General features: G+C 41.9%; 1 protein-coding gene across 6 annotated transcripts in view; it reads right to left on the bottom strand.

Moving 5' to 3' along the window:
* Nucleotides 1-18,828, bottom strand: part of LOC129857526 (transcription factor COE3) — a 73,051-nt gene extending 54,223 nt beyond the window's left edge. For all 6 annotated transcript variants that reach the window (XM_055925858.1, XM_055925882.1, XM_055925866.1 and 3 more), the window contains exons 1-6: nt 18,698-18,828; nt 18,277-18,433; nt 17,915-17,978; nt 17,475-17,530; nt 15,608-15,681; nt 13,884-13,952 (exon numbers count right to left, since the gene is read on the bottom strand). In XM_055925858.1, the coding sequence (XP_055781833.1) occupies nt 13,884-13,952; nt 15,608-15,681; nt 17,475-17,530; nt 17,915-17,978; nt 18,277-18,433; nt 18,698-18,828 (551 nt within the window). The remainder of the gene's footprint in view (nt 1-13,883; nt 13,953-15,607; nt 15,682-17,474; nt 17,531-17,914; nt 17,979-18,276; nt 18,434-18,697) is intronic.
* Nucleotides 18,829-19,074: the final 246 nt, after the last annotated feature.

Raw genomic sequence — 19,074 nt, 5'->3', positions numbered from 1 at the left:
AGCCTCCAGTGATGATCCATGGCAAGAAGCCTCCAGTGATGATCAATGGCACGAAGCCTCCAGTGATGATCCATGGCACGAAGCCTCCAGTGATGATCCATGGCACGAAGCCTCCAGTGATGATTCATGGCACAAAGCCTCCAGTGATGATCCATGGCAAGAAGCCTCCAGTGATGATCCATGGCACGAAGCCTCCAGTGATGATCCATGGCATGAAGCCTACAGTGAGGAGTCATGGCATGAAGCCCGCAACGAGGGTGCCCAGTCCTGGGCCCGTAACGAGGGTGCCCAGTCCGGCGCCCGCAGCGAGGGTGCCCCGTCCGGGGCCCGCAACGAGGGTGCCCAGTCTGAGGCCAGCAGCGAGGGTGCCCAGTCCGGGGTCGGCGACGAGGGTCCCCGCACCAGAGGTGCCACCAAAGTGGGGTGAGCCAGAGGTGGAGCGGGGTCTGCGTCCCGCACCTGCGTCCTGCGTCCGCCACCGCGGATAGATGCCCACCCAGACCCTCCCCTATAAGTTCAGGTTTTGCGGCCGGAGTCCGCACCGTTGGGGGGGGGGGGGGGGGGGGTACTGTCATGCCCTGACCTTAGAGAGCCTTTTTATGTCTCTAGTTGGTTTGGTTAGGGTGTGATTTGGGGTGGGCATTCTATGTTTTGTTTTCTATGTTTCTTTATTTCTATGTTTTGGCCGGGTATAGTGGTTCTCAATCAGGGACAGCTATCTATCGTTGTCTCTGATTGGGAATCATACTTAGGTAGCCCTTTTTCCCTCCTTTCAGTGTGGGTAGTTAACTTTGTTTGTGGCACTATAGCCCTGTGAGCTTCACGGTTGTTTTTTCGTTTGTTGTTTTGTTGGTGACAATTATTCAAATAAAAAGGAAAATGTACGCTCACCACGCTGCACTTTGGTCCACTTCTTTTGACGGCCGTGACAACATTAACCCTCACCCTGTCAGCAGAGCACTGTTCTGTGTTGCAGCCCAAACGTCTGAGCATGCCCCCACTATGGACACACTGTATGAAATGTGGTATGCAGGTAGATGGACAGGCAATGTCTCAACTGGCTGCCATGGTCCTAGCCTTAACATCAGCCATAATGTGGAGTCATTACAAAGTAGGATGTGTTTTCTACTTAAGCAACAGAAATGCCAACATTATTATAAACTTTGGATTGTACTGCATCTATCTGATGCTGCATGGAGCTTTAGGAAATGAGCACTAGTCTACGGCTGGCAATGTTGAAGCATATTGTTCCATATAGCAGCATATGCTAAATAGCTCTTCAGCCACACAGATGCCTAGTTGTAAAATAGCTCCTCAGTATGGGTATCTGCACCACCCAGATGGGTCCCAAGCTGTGCCAAACCGCTCCTCGTCAACTGCTATGAACTATAGCATCACATGACTACCGGAGATACTGGGTCCTTTTCTGTATCGCCTTGGCACAATAGAGCCTCGCTGTCCTATGCATCATCTGAATCCTATGCCTGTCAAGTCTGAGGTAGCTAGCCGAAAGACAAGACTGTTTAATCTACTCCAAGTGTTGAGAGTTCCATTCAGCCAAGGTAGTACAGAACAAGACTTTTCTCTGGTTTAGTTTGAAAAGCTTTTTTCTGAGAGGGCTGATTTGGACGTGCATGTGGGTGTGACTGAGCGAGGCAGATTTCATGGGATATTTAGTCATGATTCCTTGAGTTATTGGTTTCCGCCCTGTTTTAATCGCTCCGGCCTGAGCCAAAATATCTCGGAGGATTCCCGGAGAGCACTTTTCTTCCACCGTTCAGCAGATTGGAATTTGTGTGTGAGTGCCTCACATCATTTGAGGTGTCCTTCACAGCTTCAGGGGCCCTAATTCAAACCACATGGAGGGCAGTGTCCGGTTACGGACCTCTCCAGAAGGGCCACGCTCTCATTGGCTGCTGTAGGATGGGAAATGGTGCGTCTCGATGGAAAAAGTCAACAAACCGATAGAAGCAGGAGTCACAACATGGCCTGCACACACTCATTCACATTTCGATAAATATACATACACATGTACACATACAAAGACATTATACACATACACACACAAACACACACTGATATACAAGTTTACACTACGGGCCAGCAAGGGCTGCTTGCTTGACATGATGGAAGACTAAGCGCTAGTCTCTGTAATATTGCTTCTATTCTTCATTGACAATCATATATATTTTTGCTGTTCCCTACTGACTTCACAGGGCTGAACTCTATTTATGAATGATCTGACATATTTCTCGCTATTTTTCTGACAGGAGTACTCAGAGGAAATTTCAAGGCACCTTTCTCCTGACAAGTAGAAATATCAATATTTGAATAAATTGCAGATTTGGATCTCTTCACATGGATGCACTCGAGCAAGTGTGTGTGTGTGCGTGCGCGCATGTGTGTGCAGAAAGGAGCTCTTTTCATTCTGTTTCCACAGTCTTATCCCCTTGAGCCCGCAGGCAAAAATCTGTATGCAGCATTTCATTAGGGGAGAGCTCCACTGAGTGACATGTGAAGCACACCTCGGTGTCGACCTGATGAAGTTTACTTCCCTCAAACGACAAAAGCCACTTTGTAGAGAGGAGGAAAGGGTGATGGCAGAGCAACAATAAAAAATCATGAATGTTATTTTACAAAGTGACAGGCCAATCTGTACACAAATAGACTATCTTCGAGAAAAATGCAGCTTCAGAGATATTAGGGGACTACGTGGTGCTTGGTTAGAACTGACACCGTAGAAAATGATTGCCAATTTTTAAGTATGAGAAGAAGGAACATTTTGGTTATAAAAAATGATTTTAATTGGTAGAGTATACAGTTGTTCTACATACTCTTAATTTGAATGAGAGGTCAAAGTTCAACATCCTCTGTACTCAGTCTTTCTGACTCCTTCTCCAGCGTTATGTGTCTTAACTGAGAAAGTCCTGCCAATCTGTCTTACGCTGTTAAGTTGCAGTAGCTTCCATCCTATGTGCTTCTGTTGCTGATAGATCACTGGAGAACCTACCCTTCAACCTCCTCAAACACACACACACACACACACACACACACACACACACACACACACGCGCACACTGCTTTCAACCCCATTTTTGAGTAGTCTGAGAAATGTCTTAGCCATTTGAGGTTGCTCAGGTACCAAAAAGGTTGCGACCTCTTAACCCCAACGCTGACCTTCCTGACCTGCATGTCGTACTTTCCCATTCCCAACAGAAAACAAAAACAAATCTTGTCATGCGCCTCTGTGACTGAAAAAAGTTCCCCACTGGCGAGGCAGTTCTTTGACTGTCGTAGACCACATGACCTGAGACTTCTGGATAGTCTCGATTTGACAGTTGCACAAGAAAGGTGAAGCCATGTGTGTTGTCCATCTCAGTCTAAACAATCTCCTCTTCCCCATCTCTCTCTCTCTCCTCATTCCTCGTGGTGTGCACAACTTAATAGATGAGCCATGGTAGATTCCTATTATGGAATCTCTGGAAAAGAGCCCGGACATTCTCTGTTATCCTGGATCTCCATTTGGAGGAGCCACTCACTCTGCCCCCTTCCTCCAATCTCACTGTGTTCTGGTGAAGCTACGCTGCTGAGATGGCTTTCACTCTCCACTGGATACAATGAGATTGTATTGTCAGACCAGGTTGACTCTATTCGAATCGACAAGCCATTTCAATAACAAAACACAACAGTGGCATTGAATAAAACATTCTCGTTAGTCTGAAGTCATAGGGAACACAATAGGGAGGTCTCAAACTGTCCAAATATTTTCTTGAGAGTGGGAATGATTTGAGAAGCACTGAATGTATACAAATTAACACTTGTTCTTATATTGAATAGGTTTAGATCTTGCAAGGATCCTCTGAAAATGGTCAAGGTTTATCAGGTCAGTTATGAAGGCCCCAAAAGCAGAGGATACGGTTAACAGACTAATAAAGATTACAATCGGGTCAGCCAGTCAGTAATCCCCAGAATAATTTGGGAAAACAAAGCCCACAGGTCTATAGCATAAACCTCAGCACATCAGTGTGATCGGCACGTGCATAGGGGCCGAACATAATACGGTGTGATTTAAACCATACAATGAGCAGAGAAAATAAATATGCTAAGAGCACAAGGGTGTACTGGCAAGGCCTCTCGGGCTATGTCATCACTCCCTTGTCTATGCAAAGCTTCCCACCCGAGGGAAGGGCCCGTTATTATGAGGGCTCAGCTTCCCTCTAAGAAAGCAAACTGGAGCTGCAGTCCAAACAAGGCCAGCGGTGAAGGAGCAGAGCAATGCCAGGCAGCTCAGGTTTAGCGTCGCCTCCGACCTGGCTGGCCCGGTCCCTGCATAGCCCTACGTCAGCCTCTCCAGGACAAACAAACAACCAGCACTTACACAGGGACAACCAGGGTAGAGATGGTGCCACAATCACTGAGGACGGAGCTCTAATGGATTTGCTTTATAACACAATGTAATGAGTTCCAGACTGGCTGGACCAGGGCTGGTAAAAGGTGCCGTGCTGTCTTGTTGGTCTGGCCTCAGTATAGCTCCGAACAGATGGGGAGGCATCCCAAAAATGTGCGCTCCCTCGTGGTTTTCACTATCATTATATAACTGTAAACTACTGGATGTCCGAGATTGGGGATCATTTCTTTCAGATGTCCGTAGGCCGGCAACAGGACTCGAAATAGCTGGGTGGGAACAGTTATTTTACAGAGGGTCTGGGGGAGAGGAAGTCAGAAAGATTAGGACTAAGACATGACGCGGTAATACCAGGATCTGGCGCTGCTAGGGCTGCTCTATACTCTGGGCTCTAATAGTGAGGGTGTGGGAGGGAGAGAGCATGTCTGTGTGTGAGGGTGGGATAACGAGAGAGAGGCCTATTCATATCAAGCCACAGGAAGTCTTATTGTGTTAACGTGCAGAAATCAAGCTGTACATGGCAGTTATACCTCCCCACTGCAATGTAGAAATTCGGAAACAGGGCAGGCATTCCTCAATAAATGACTCCTAATAGAAGTGGCATCCCATTTAACCATTTCTATTAGTTTGTTTCACATGACTTGAGTAGATCATTAATCTATTGCAGCACAATGGTGTACACTAACCATTTTGTCGTGGTTTCAGACCAAGAACAATTTTTCCTTTCTTGGAACAAAAAAGCTCCTCACATGTTTATATGGCTCTGGTCCCTGCATGGTAAAGACAAAATCTGTTTTTTCTTCAACCGTATTGAACGTGGTGCTGAACAAGCAGAGGAGTGTTTTTATTGTAAATCAATAGCGATCAATCGGCAGCCTGGGTGTTGAATATGGATCAATATCACACCGGGCCGTAGAGGAGATCTGATTTCATTTGGCAAGAGGAGCGAGCAACAGGTTTCCATAAAGTGGTAATTTAAGACATAGGAACATAAGTCAGATGAATTGATATAGACTAGCCAGGACCTTTCTTGCCACTGAATCAGCACAAGGACATTTCTGTCATATATCATTAACACAGTTGGGGCAGGTTATAAAGGGGGAGGGGTCAAGAAGACCCCACCAATCTACAATGGAAAGGGGGCTCATATTAGAATACAATAGTATTGGTTAGAACAATCTAATGTTACGGTTTACATAAATATTAAAATAATGAGAATCTGACTATGCCACCAAAATAGATGTTGAGGCGTTTGTTTTAAATGCAACATGGTTCTGTTTGCTAAGACTTCTGGGAGTGATTATAGGATGAGAACAACATCAGATACATACAATAAGGTGGTTTTCATTTTAAAATATAAATATTTTGTAGCAAACTGTTGAACGCATATTGAAATATTTTCATAGTTATGGTCAAATAATTCCTGTATTGTTTTATTTCAAACAATAAAAAATAGCTCCATAAAACAGAATACAAATGTTCCCAGACTGAATCGAAGATATGTAAAAAGAGGGGGTCATCCCTACATGTATCATATCTATGTGATTCGTGGACAGCGGGGCACTGTTCCAAATGACAGCATCTTAAAGAAACAAAAAACGGAGCTATACTTAGAAATAACTTGTCACTTTTAATAAATGACACTGGTTCAGGACTCTTTCTCTGGGGCTTTTCCCTCAGATCCATCCCAGGCAACCCTTGGGGCCATCGGAGCGGCCAGAAGACCTGCTCGTTTCCTTGAGGTAACTGATGACCCCATCCCACAATTCCCCATCTTTGTCCTGTGACCCCACGCCATGGGAGCAGGACCATGTCCGATGCAATCCTCCTCCGACTGCTTCCCATCTTAATCTCAGCCATGTCACACTACAAATTGCTACATTCAGAAAATGGAAATAGATTGAGGTGGAGATGGAGGGAGGGAGGGATGGATGGATGGATGGAGGAAAGGGAGGGGGTAGTGGCGTGAGTGTGCATCGACAACCGATCCCATAACAAAAGTACTGGAGGAAAGAACGACTCGGGAGATCCTGGCAAGGAATCACATCACGGTGAACATATTGATCGGATTTATAAAACCTCCAGCCTAATGCGGAACAAATGGCATGGGCGTGAACTGGTACTTAACCATAAAACCCCAGCATTACTCCGTCTCCGATGAAATACCACATAAAGTATATCCCTCACCAGGGCCTAATGTGCTGTTTTAGGGCCAGATACGACTGAGGTTGACCCAACAGTTTGTTTGACAATTAGGGGGAACCCAATAAGGATTGAATGGGAGTGAGAACATGCCAAAAGAAAGAAAGAAAGAAAGAAAGGAGACCCTTTTTCAAAAGGAAGAAAAGCACGTAAAAACAGTGCGCTGGCCGATCTAAATGCGATTCATAGGATGCGAGGATGTTTGAAAACTTTTTCACCATTAAATCTTTAAGACACCAAACAAAGACTTCTAAACAGCTACAGAGTTTAATTATAAAGGAGAGCTGTTAAATATTTGAGATAGAGCGACATGTTTTATTTAGGTTAGATTCAGTTTTCAATAATGTACTATTTTCATTGTGTACTGTGTTACACTTGTGCTTCATGGAAATTCATTTCAAATGAATTCATCCCTATAATTACTTTACAGGTATTATGTTTGATTGTAATGGTATTTTAGGGCAGCTTAATGTAGAGCTTTACCATGATATTCCACAGAGTTATTGGGTGTAATAGGAGACAATGGAACTTCATCGAAGCAGAGAAACACAAACAATCAAAATTGTTATTTAAAAAGATCGCTAATTTTACAACTAAAATGTGTGTGTGAGTGTGTGTGCGCGCATGTGTGTGTGTGTGTGTGTGTGTGTGTGTGTGTGTGTGTGTGTGTGTGTGTGTGTGTGTGTGTGTGTGTGTGTGTGTGTGTGTGTGTGTGTGTGTGTGTGTGTGTGTGTGTGTGTGTGTGTGTGTGTGTGTGTGTGTGTGTGTGTGCATGTGTGTGTGTGTGTATGAGGGCCAGTGTTGCGCTTTGTCCAGCCTTCATTCCATCACACCAGCTCTGGCCTTGTTTCTGTCAGCACAGCGAACCAGGGGAGTAGAATGAGGGAAGAGAAAGGGAGAGGAGAGGGAGAGAGACATAGGGGTGGAAAGGGGGGAGAGGTTGTCTCTGCGGACAGATGGACTGCTCTTTCTCAACACATGTGGAACCATGTTTCGTCTTTCACTGCCGTCAAGCTGGAGCCGAATCCGTCGCTCTGTTGGTCCAGACTAGTTTCTTGTACAGCACACCTCTCTCTCTCTCTCTCTCTCTCTCTCTCTCTCTCTCTCTCTCTCTCTCTCTCTCTCTCGCTCTCTCTCTCTCTAACACACACACACATACACACCTCCTACTCTCTCTGCACACATGTTAAAGTCATCACCCCTGCTCAGCACTAGTAAAACACAACACCCCCGTCTTCTGTGCTGTTGTCAAGTCTTGCCATTAGCTGATGCCCCTGGGGAATCCTATCCCAGTGAGGTGGGTCTCCCGCGGGAACACCAGGCACCACGTTACCTTCAGACGCCACTCATGTGAACCCAAACATGAGAGCATAATTTGGAAAATATAATTTATACTGTGCGTCTTTGTAAGTGTCTTGACATTTACAAACTGCGATAAAACCAACATGAGGGAGGAGGGAATAAGAAACAGAGCAGAATAATTTGAGGTAATGTTTTGCTTAGTGAACAGTATTACCCAATCCTGGATGTTGGAACAGTGGGAAGGAGTTTCTGGCTCCAAGGCTGCAGAGAGGGTCTGGGTTTCATTTTTCACCAAGTGCAAGCCAACAGAGAGCTGCCAAGTACAGCTTTCGCTCTCAACACTTCCTGCTCTTCCTACTCTGGCTCAAAAGGAGACAGGTTTCACTCAAACATCACTCTAGTCCAGTCAGGGGTGGCCAGTTTCTTCTCTCCTTTCTCACAGGGTGTCAAAAACTCACATCTGTCATATGAATTACATTGAAAAGAGCCGTAAATAAAACGCGAAGAAGGAATTAATATTATTGAGGCATGAACATGAAAAGTTAAAGTGTTTGTGGATGTGGATGTGTGTGTACATGCGTATATGTATGGGTGGTTGCATGCGTTCATGCATGTGTGCGTTTGTGCTTGCGTGCGTGTGTGTGTGTGTGCGTGTGCGTGCATGTTTTTCCCTAAAGGCAGCGACTTTAATCGACTGCACTATGGTACTTCAAAACTGTATGCTCACCATCCATGAGCCAAATACAATTTCTGTACTGTATGATGCAAGAATCCATGAGCTACACCTCCAGGATTAGAGCTCCCGAGTGGTGCGGTGGTCTAAGGCACTGCATCTTAGTGCCAGAGGCGGCACTACAGTCCCTGGTTTGAATCGAAGGCTGTATCACATCCGGCCGTGATTGGGAGTCTCATAGGGCACAATTGTCGAAGCGTCGGCCGGGTTTCGCCGGGTTGGCCGTCATTGTAAATAAGAATTTGTTCTTAACTGATTTGCCTAGTTAAATAAAGGTTCAAATAAAGATAAAAACAGCACAACCTGTGCAGTGCTCTGACCTCTGCATCGCTTCATTCTCCCGTGTGGGTGGATGGTGAATTACACGACATATACAGTGCCATTTTATTACCTTTGTGAAAACATGTCATTTACAGTAGGTAATTAATAAACCAGAACTCTCTTCACAGGTTATCAAAACACTGCCTATGAAAACACACTTATTCTTTCTGTGTGTAATTAAAATGGTCTCTGAAATCCTTTTTGACAATCCAGGGCTTTAAATGACATTAAAGGAGACAATTCATTAAATGTTGCTTAATGTCCCCTTTTCGCTGATTCTCATTTACATAGCATTTCCAATGCATGAAAGCTGACCTTATAAATACTGGCATTTGTTCAGCTTGGGAGTTAATCACACTTTTTCAAAAACCAGATGGGAACACATCACCACACCAATGTATTTGTTGCGTAGAGGGAAGAGAAACCATATGTGGTCCAACGCAAAGTTATTTTGTTGCTGACAAACATCTCAGACAACAAGCCAGTGCACTCTGGGATATGACCTAGTAGATGTTCCGCAAATGAACGATAACGCACAGTCATTTAGAAAATACGGCACACTAATGAGCAACATAACGAAAAGCTAAGCAAAATTTGCATTAGGCCAAAAACTGAATTGCATTAACACATGAACAGGTGCGGAGAGGCCTTTATAAATGAGCTAAATTAATAAAAACCCTCCCACAGCACAGCCATGTGTGCTGATGACTGAAAAAAAAATCTAAAGGAAAAAACAAGTCAATGTTATGAATTATTCAGTAGCTGGGCAGCCTCCAGAGGTCAAAGCTCTTTGACCTTTGTGACAGGAAGTGAAAGGGAACGCGGTTAAAGCTGGAATAAGCGGAGCTGACATCTTTTTGTCTGGTCCACGGTCCTCCTTTCTGAATGGGAGTGTACATTGACATGGATGTTAAGCCATGTGAACATACATTAGATTCAAAATGCATGTATGGGCAGTGTGAGCTCTGAAAACACATTCCCTCCTGTGCTATCCTCACCTAATCTGCTGCATCTCCTATGTGATACAAGCAACCTTTTTACTTTGGCAGCCAGAATGAGTCGCTTTCTTTCTTTTTTTCCAACAGGATGTTCTTATTTTGTATTACAAAATGAATGTGTAAGCCTGGACCATGTATCTAATCTTTCACACAGGAGAAGACAAAAATCAATATTCAGGAGAGTGAAGATAGATACCAGGGCGGAAGAGTCATCACAAATTGAATTATGTTTGGCGTACACTGCCCTACACATACTGTAAATGGGGAAACCACCTAATCAGATATTGGGCACCTCATCACTATAACTCTAGAGACTCAAATTACTGCCTGTATATACCCAGGCCCCCACTAACTTTAAGGCGCCACTAGCTTAAAGATGTGACATCCCTTTCAACAATGACTTCATAATGGGAAGATATGATTAAAACCAACTGTGAAGTACTGTAGTCATAGCAATAGTGATACAATTACCGACCAAATTCAATCAGTCTTTTTGTTTCTGCAAGAGCCAACATAGTTTCCAACATTCCTGATTAGAAGAGCAAAAAATACACACTAAAAACAAATAGATCTATATAGTGCCAAATAAGGGTTATTTGGCTTATAACCAAAGCAGAACCCTTTTTGGTGCCATATGGAACCTTTTCCTAAGGTTCTATAAAGAACCATTAACAAAACTTTCCTGGTTATTGTTGCAACCCTTTTGGGGTCTATACAGATCTATTTTTATGATTCTTTATAGAACCATTATGGATGGTTCTATAAAGAAGCTTTATATGTTCTATAAATAACCTTTCTCAATCTCAAAGGTTCTTTGTAGATCCATACAGGTTTTTTTATTCTGGTTCATTCAACAAGTTGAATCAGGTGTGCTAGCTCTGGAATGGCTGGGGGTGAGAACTGACAACTACTGACTTAGTCAACCACCTAGTCAACACAAAAAGAGTTGTGCACAAACCACACCCCAAAATATTTGAATGAGCCACCAACCCTACATTTTAATTATCAAGAGGAAAGAACCATTTAAGAAGAAATAACAATTGTTTGAACGGCAAAGAACAATTGAAGGGCTCAATGGGTTCTTTGGGTCAGTATGGTTGAACCCTCACCTTCCCCAAAAAATCCTTGAGGAACCCTCATTGTTATGTGTGTATGTATGCAAAGACTGACAGAACATACAGATGTAGGATCTTAACTTGGAAATGTAAAAGGTTTAGTGTATTTTAGGTTTAAAAAGGCTTCTGATGTTTCAGACTTGATTTCCCGTAGGAAAAATGTGACAATCTATACAGAAATGTAAATTAATTATAATCCACATAATAATTCAAATTTCCTGTTGCTGCATGAATATTTTCCTGCTGTAGCAAACTTTCTCAAATGAATATCTTACATCTGTAATAGACTTTAATTTTACAATCACCACAGAAGATAGGGTCAGCCTTTCCCCAGCAGTACAGAATGTCCATTCACACACACAAGCTCGCACACATGCACACACACACACACACACACACACACACACACACACACACACACACACACACACACACACACACACACACACACACACACACACACACACACACACACACACACACAAACACACACAAACACACATAAAATAGTCCCTTTCTATCACCAGAAAACAATATGAATAATGTAATGACATCAAAAGTCACTTGTGAAATATTTAAAGCTCCTCCAGCCCTGAAACTCTGTGACAGCTGTTAGGCTTATACTGTATCTAACAAACTTTTTTTTAAAGAATTCTTTCCCTTAAAAAAATTCCTGAAAATCTGCATCAAACTCAGAGAGAAAATAGGGTAAACAGATGTCTGGCTTGACTACAGGAAAATTGGACACATTTGGAATGATAGGTTTCCCAAACTCAGTCGGATATGCCAGATCCATGGGAACGCCAGTTAATGTCTTGATAGATGCCAGCTAGCTGTGTATGCTTTCCTCTTGTACCATCTGGGAAAATGTTACAGCGAGGAAATGCCATCAATGATTCACTCCAAATCTGTTTCTTAAAGGTTGGGCTATGCTACTCTTTCTCTAGGAAATGTGGCAGAGCTGAAGATGTTTTATACTGTAATGTAGGCAGCTATCTAAGACATGACTGATTCAACGATCAGTCTTTTTTTCACACAGTCAACTCTCAGCTCTCTTCAATTTAAAATAATCACTTTTAGCCAGAAGCAACCGCAGCACAGGTGCCACTCACAATTTGCATGAGAAACAGAGAGAAGTAACAAAAGAGTATGTAACATATTGAGGCTTCACAAAATCTCACCCATATGTTCACTGAAAATTACTGTAGCAGGATGGTAAACTAGGTGACATGTGTATGCAGTACAGTAAACGTCAGTGATTTTGTGTTAACCCCGAAACTAGCCTTGCTGCAACCCCCTCTAGTCAGTGGGAAGTCAATGGGAAGTAGTGTGGGACTGGGAGGGTGAACTGATCTGCTCATAGTTACGACATGGAGACAATGGGAGGGCCTAATGAGGAACATATGCTTTTGTGATTCAACAGACCTGCTCATTGTGCGAGGAAAACGATACTCTACTCCCATTCACTGCCGTCACAATAAAAATCTGAGCCTTTTTTCAGAGCTGGTTGAGCTTACAATATCCATCCGCTTCTCTTTTTTTCTGCTTGCATTCATTTTGGCTATTGTACTTATGTTCCCAGTTTTGTCCCACAGATTGAGGAACAATAGAGTGTGAAACTTAACTCAATGAAGGCGGTGAGGCAATACAAATCAAACTTAAAAGCAGCAGAAATCCGTGAGATGTTTATCTCTCATACTTTGTTTCTGTGTGAACACTGTATCCAAAAACTACACTAGTCTAATAAATGAGATAATCAACTTCATGAAAGGCATAATGAGAGCCCTTTATATATACATTTGAATTATAAAGTGTTTCCTTGGGCTGCTCAATTTAAATCACATACATAATACCCATAACATAATGTTACATCCAGTCCGAGGAACACCAGCTCTCCTAGTAGAGAGAGAGAGAGAGAGAGGCATCTAGAGAAGCAGTAGCTGTGGTAATCCAGCCAGGCAGGCATCCATGGCAGCCCCTACTTCCTGATGCATGAGAAGCTGCTGGAGTGGCGGCAACAACTGTTCAGCCCTATTTGATTACTAATAAGAGAGTTGTCCCCTCTGTCAGATACCAGGCATTCTCCACTAAGTAAACAGTGATTCCGGCTAGTCAAACATTAGCATTGCTGTCTCTCCCCACGCCATTGTGAGAGTTAGTTAGGCTCTATGGTGAAGATATTCCCTCCTACACACTCGTGGGCACGCACAAACGCACCCACATTCATTTTTCAGCCGTGAGATAGAGGAGTCTGAATAACAGTTATGCTGTGTGGAAGGAATGTAATAGCCAATATGCAGTTTATGTTCTCTGAATATCCAAATCCTGTAATCTATGTGACATACCGTAACCTAAAGGGTCAAAGCAAAATCCCTGGCATAAACTCTTATCACAACAGAGCCCTAACCACCTTTACACACAAGCTTAGCATTGCCAAACCTTAGAGAATAGTAAAAACTAGATAACAACCACTTCGATAGACAAAGAGAAAATGAGAGACAAATATCATGATAAACCCCTTAGATAATTAGATGAATACCCCACCCAATGCACCTGTGATTGAACACCACTCTCCAGGTGGTGACTGCCCCTCTGAGCACAGGTACCTGGGAAAGACCCCCCCCCCCCTCACCTGCTTACAGGACAATCGGCCACAGTTCCCACAGAGTGGACCAGAAGGTTGGAGTCAACCCACCTGGGCACCCCAACACTGCGGAGTTCTCACTCACTTCCCAACAGAGCATAAGGCTGAATCTAACACAGGTCACAATCACAGCAGCATGGAGGAGACATGGAGCAGAGCCTACCTGTCGATGATCACGGGGTCTGACGGAGTCTCGTTCCTGTTGCCGCAGCTCTTCTTGTCACAACACCGGCTAGGGGAAGAAAGAGCGTTTGAGATCACAACAGTGGCTGTTTCTGTTTAGAGTGAACATTAGACCCTTAAAAATGCATATTGCTTTCTAAGGCAAAACGTCATTGTGTTCAATTTGGAAACAAAAATGAATAGAGAAATAACATACACTAAATCTATCTTTGATGGATGCTGATAGAATAACAACATGTTGTGGTGAAGTGTTTGCCTTAGTGCTTGAGAGGAGGGAAGTAGAAGGGAGGGGAGGGGGGATTGGGCCAGGAGGCAGGGGAGTCACTTTTCACAGCTTCAGCTTTTGTTTACCTCTAATTGCCAGGCTGCTATTTCTGGGGGAGATGCAAGAGGCCACCCTCAAACCAATATTTCTGCGGGGCATTTATCAATTACGGCCTCAAAAGCACTAATCTATCCTTCATCACGTTTCCACCATCTTTTCTCTAAACCTACACTAAACCTCCAGTTCTTTGATTGGAGCTTTAATTCAAACTGAAATTAACCACAACTATACTGCTGCTTCCCATTTGAAATGAAAATGTATATTTGTATAATGGCTGCAGGTCTAAATGATATTTGATGCCATATGGCAAGGAAAGAAAGACAAAGCATTTTTCACAACATGCAGACAAGAGATAGTTTGAGTGGATTTTACAATAATACTGCGTAAAAGTGCAAAAATATACTTAATGCTTTACCAGAGCAAAAGAGGACAGAAGAATACTCTCATGGAGTAGGCTTAGGATACTCATTACCTCATGCCTTCTTGAATGATTATAGCTTTCACTCAGTGAGTAGGTTAGTGTTCTTATGCCTCTACAGAATGCAATTTCTCTTTGACATTGACAGTAAAAATGACCTCTTGAAAGCCCCATATTCCATGTTAGATTTGGACAATATTTAGGGAGACCTCTTCTACATGTTGTGCCTTTAATTAATGACTAGATCATTCAAGACTGTGCAATTTTGGTGCTTATTTATGATATGTCAATAAATAATCTTAGTATGGCAAAAAATAAGGCTTTGTTTATTCATTTACACTTAATTTTCAACATATTGATACAGCCTAACTAATAAAACTGCACAGTTTATACTCAAATAGAGTATAGGCTAGTCTTGCACATCATTCTCTTCATGATATATAATCAATGTCAAATATCACCATATTCGATTTAATGATATATGGACAAACCCTGTGTCACAAATAAGTGATGGATGCATGTAAACAATTTTGTATGAGTGATGAGTTTATGTAGACTTATTAAAAAGGCAAATCATGCTCAGTTCTAGGTTAATGCACTTGCTCTCAAACAACTTGAACAATGCGACAGTACAACAAAAGAAAGGTTAAAAAGAAAGGTTGAGATTTACCTCGTTAAATGACGCAAAAAAAGTTCGCTGATCACCAATGACAGGTGGGATCAACCAAGGCCTGACTCCATGTTTTGAGGCGCAGACTCACTGGCATCAGACTAATATTAATATATTCAACAAGAGACCCTGTAGGCTACAACTATCCTGGGTACCAGTCTGTTTGTATTCCACTACTTGTAGGCCTTCTCCGTGTATGCCAATATGATAAACAAGTGTGGGGAGAAAATATAGAAATGTACTGTATACTTCTTTAACAACGATGAGTTTGTGGAGAGAAAATAAACTTACCTGCACATAATTTCGTGCGTAAGAAGAACTCTGCACATTTCAGGGTTTTTGTCTTGACCCTCATATATAATCGCCTTTGGAAAAAATAAAGACACAAATATGTAGGCTACATTAAATACATATAATGAGCAACTGTATATAATCATCTTTACAGTAGCCTAAATATAAACGGCATTTAAAACCGAATAGTCCAAAACAAGTGCCTCCAAAAAACAGCGAAACTACTGTTGTTATTGGTGAAAAATCGATATTGTCGTCACTCCTGCAAAACTAACACTGTGATACATTTTCAATAAGTGTCATGATGTAGGCCTAAACCTACGAAATTAATAACATGTAACAATGTTGGTCCAATGATAATAACAGATGATGATGATGGTGATAATGATGATGATGGTAATAATAATAAGTATAAGTATAATATGTATAATATAACAACGTATATTTTTTTTTGTTATAACATTATATTAAGAATACTTTTTAGAGGGAGTTTTTCATAAGGAAAAACGATCCAATGACGTGTCATCAATATGGTTATAATCTGCAGATATTTGGGGGAAAGTGTTAATGGGCAATCTGTTGTTTATTTTTGAGCTGCTAACAATGATCTTTCTGTGGATAAAAAGCGGTGTCTGGCGGTGCGGTTGAGTAATTTTTGAGCATTGGCTGAAACAGATGGTGTGCAGCTATCAGTTGTGCCGCTCTCCCTCCCTCGGTTCCTCCCTCCCTCTATTCTGACGAGTCGCTTTGCTTCCCTTTATTGAGCTAGCCTACCTAGCGCAAAGACGCATGTTATACGGCACTGTAACTTGCCTTGTTTTCAGTAGGCCTATAGCACTTCTATATTCAATTGAAGACAGTTTGAATGTGTGGCCTATGATAAGGAGTAAAAAAATACACAATTACACTCCGAAATGTTGACGTCCTATTCTTTCTGGGATGGAACGCCACTTGACTTTTTGACGGCTTTGTTTTTGTTTGATGAGCACCGGGCGATTATATATACTGGTTTGATTTATGTCGATATTTGCAGCTGCAGAAACAGAGAAATCCATAAACTGCTTGTTCTGCGTCATTGACTCGGATCATTCGCAGAGGAATTTTCCCTCGGAGTGGTGGAAGCTTTAACGGCTCTATTTAAATGGATCTGCTGTAACCCTCGGTAAATTAGTAGTAATAACAACCACCATGGTGGAAAAGTCTAAAATAATAACTTTTTATTTTTTCCCTAGTTAACATCATATGATGGGATTTTGGGTTTGATTTCGTGAATTGTTCTACGAGTGAAAGTGTTTCAGCTACGTGAGCTTTTTCAAAAACTCTTCCCAAACATTAGATATGTTTAATATGGGTCATGGGTCAAGTTTAGCAACATGCCTAAAAATGACAGATTAGAATAAGGGACTCAACAAGACAACACGACTACTTGTAACTCCATATCAATAAAATAGCCCAGGCCCCCAGGCCCACTTTTTTTTACAATAGCCTATCATATCTTATATGTAAAAATAAATAGGCAAAAAAATGCATTATATCATTTTTGGCAGAAAGTAACGACATTACAAACCAACAATCATAATTTATATTGTATAGGTACACAATTGTAAGCTAAATTAATGGTAACTTGGTGGTGGATTAATTTTACTTATGAGTCGCGCAAAAACAGGATATAGGCCAACACGCAATCTATTTATAAAGCCATTTCAGTCAATGCATGATTGCATAAAGAAAACCCATCTCATAAGTTATATTATGCATGTGTGATGAATTGCACAGGTTGTGGAGATTTGCACCATGAAGGTGATGTATAGACGCAATGTCGCTAGTGTAAGCAAGCTGTATGAATATAAGAGTAAAGGTAGTTTACCTGCTTCGTCATGGAATCGATTAACCGTATGAAAAGATCCTGTTCTGTTCTGACGCCTGGGGAAGAAATATGACAAGCTTAGGAAAAGATGTAGGGCTGTGTGAGATGTACATGAATGCTGATGATAAAATAAAAAAATCATTAATATAAAGTATATATATATATTAATATAGATGTTTTTTAATTTTTTACTCAGAACATTTATACATCTATAATCTGCATCATAAATAATTTTACCTGGACATTTAAACAATGATTTAGAAAATAAATGAATTGTAAATTATAATAATGATGATAACGATGATGGTGATGATGATGACAATAATAATAATCATCATCATAATCATTACCATCATCATCATTATTATTATTATTACTATTATTTATAGGCTTTATCTTTTGGGTAATATTGCATTTATCTACATAATTGTTTCACTCACCATTGCTGTACAACAATTGTAGTTTGTAGTGTATCCCATTGTTAGTTTTTTCACTGTTTGGTTCCTGAAAATAATCAACATTGAGATGATGGTCAGCTGAAATTAAAGCATCTATCTATCTATCTATCTATCTATCTATCTATCTATATATATATATATCTAGCTGATATTTCATAATTTTAAATTTATAATTTGTCAAAAATAAGACTTACAACCACGCTCCTGTCATCGACGAATGGGGTTAAAAATCGATATTGCACGTGACCTGCTTTATTGACCCACAGCCATCTCTAAGTACGTCAAGTTCATTTCAAAGTAAAGATTATGAAATTCAATAAACGATATTCTCATGAAGCGCTTACTTTATCTTTCTCCACAAAGTCCACATAAGCTGTCCTTTCGATCTCCACGGGTTGACCCTGTCTGTCATACAGTGCCAGGACGAAATGGAAAAAATTGGATTTTCTGAGGTTGGAAGGTGGCTGCTTTTCATAATGTGCCCGTGCCAAGCCAACACCACTGCAGGGAGAAAACAAGAGACCATCTCGGTTAAGTATCAGACACGGGAGACAGATGATGGAGCTAATGAAAACAGTGGAGATGTGGAAGCACGTTTGAGTACGAGAGATTTCTTGATTTGTCACAATAAGGGTAATCTGATGTAATGAAAGAGGGGAGAGCCGAAGGGGGACATTGGGAGACCGTAATTGATACAGAGTATTGAGGGGATTGAGGGTCGATATGAGAAATGCGTGAGAAAATCAGATGATTTGGCATGCGTACCTTTGGGCGGCTGTGTTCGCATCCACCACCCCAGCTGTGTGCATCCATGAGCGGACAGAATTCAGCCCACCCAGCGGTTCCTCCTTCATCGTTGTCCCACCCCGCGATATAGTTTCCTGAATCCCAAACATTTAGAACAATATACGTGCAAAGAGCCTCCTGTGAAATTCGGTAAATAAACGTCCAAACGTGTTATCCTTGAGGGTTTACGGGATAAGTCGTAAATGCCGTCTGAGCCTTGCAAGGGGAAAACCAGGTCCACAGGTCTCGCCTCCCTTTTCAATCCGTCCTGGGTTGCAGCGATGTGAACAATTCTCAAAGTACTCTACTTAGTCGGTGTGGAATCCACAGACTGGAAAAGTGACTTGTTCAACAGA

Source organism: Salvelinus fontinalis, chromosome 1 (assembly GCF_029448725.1).
Source record: "Salvelinus fontinalis isolate EN_2023a chromosome 1, ASM2944872v1, whole genome shotgun sequence".
Classification (NCBI taxonomy): domain Eukaryota; kingdom Metazoa; phylum Chordata; class Actinopteri; order Salmoniformes; family Salmonidae; genus Salvelinus; species Salvelinus fontinalis.
This window is presented reverse-complemented; position numbering and strand designations above follow the sequence as displayed.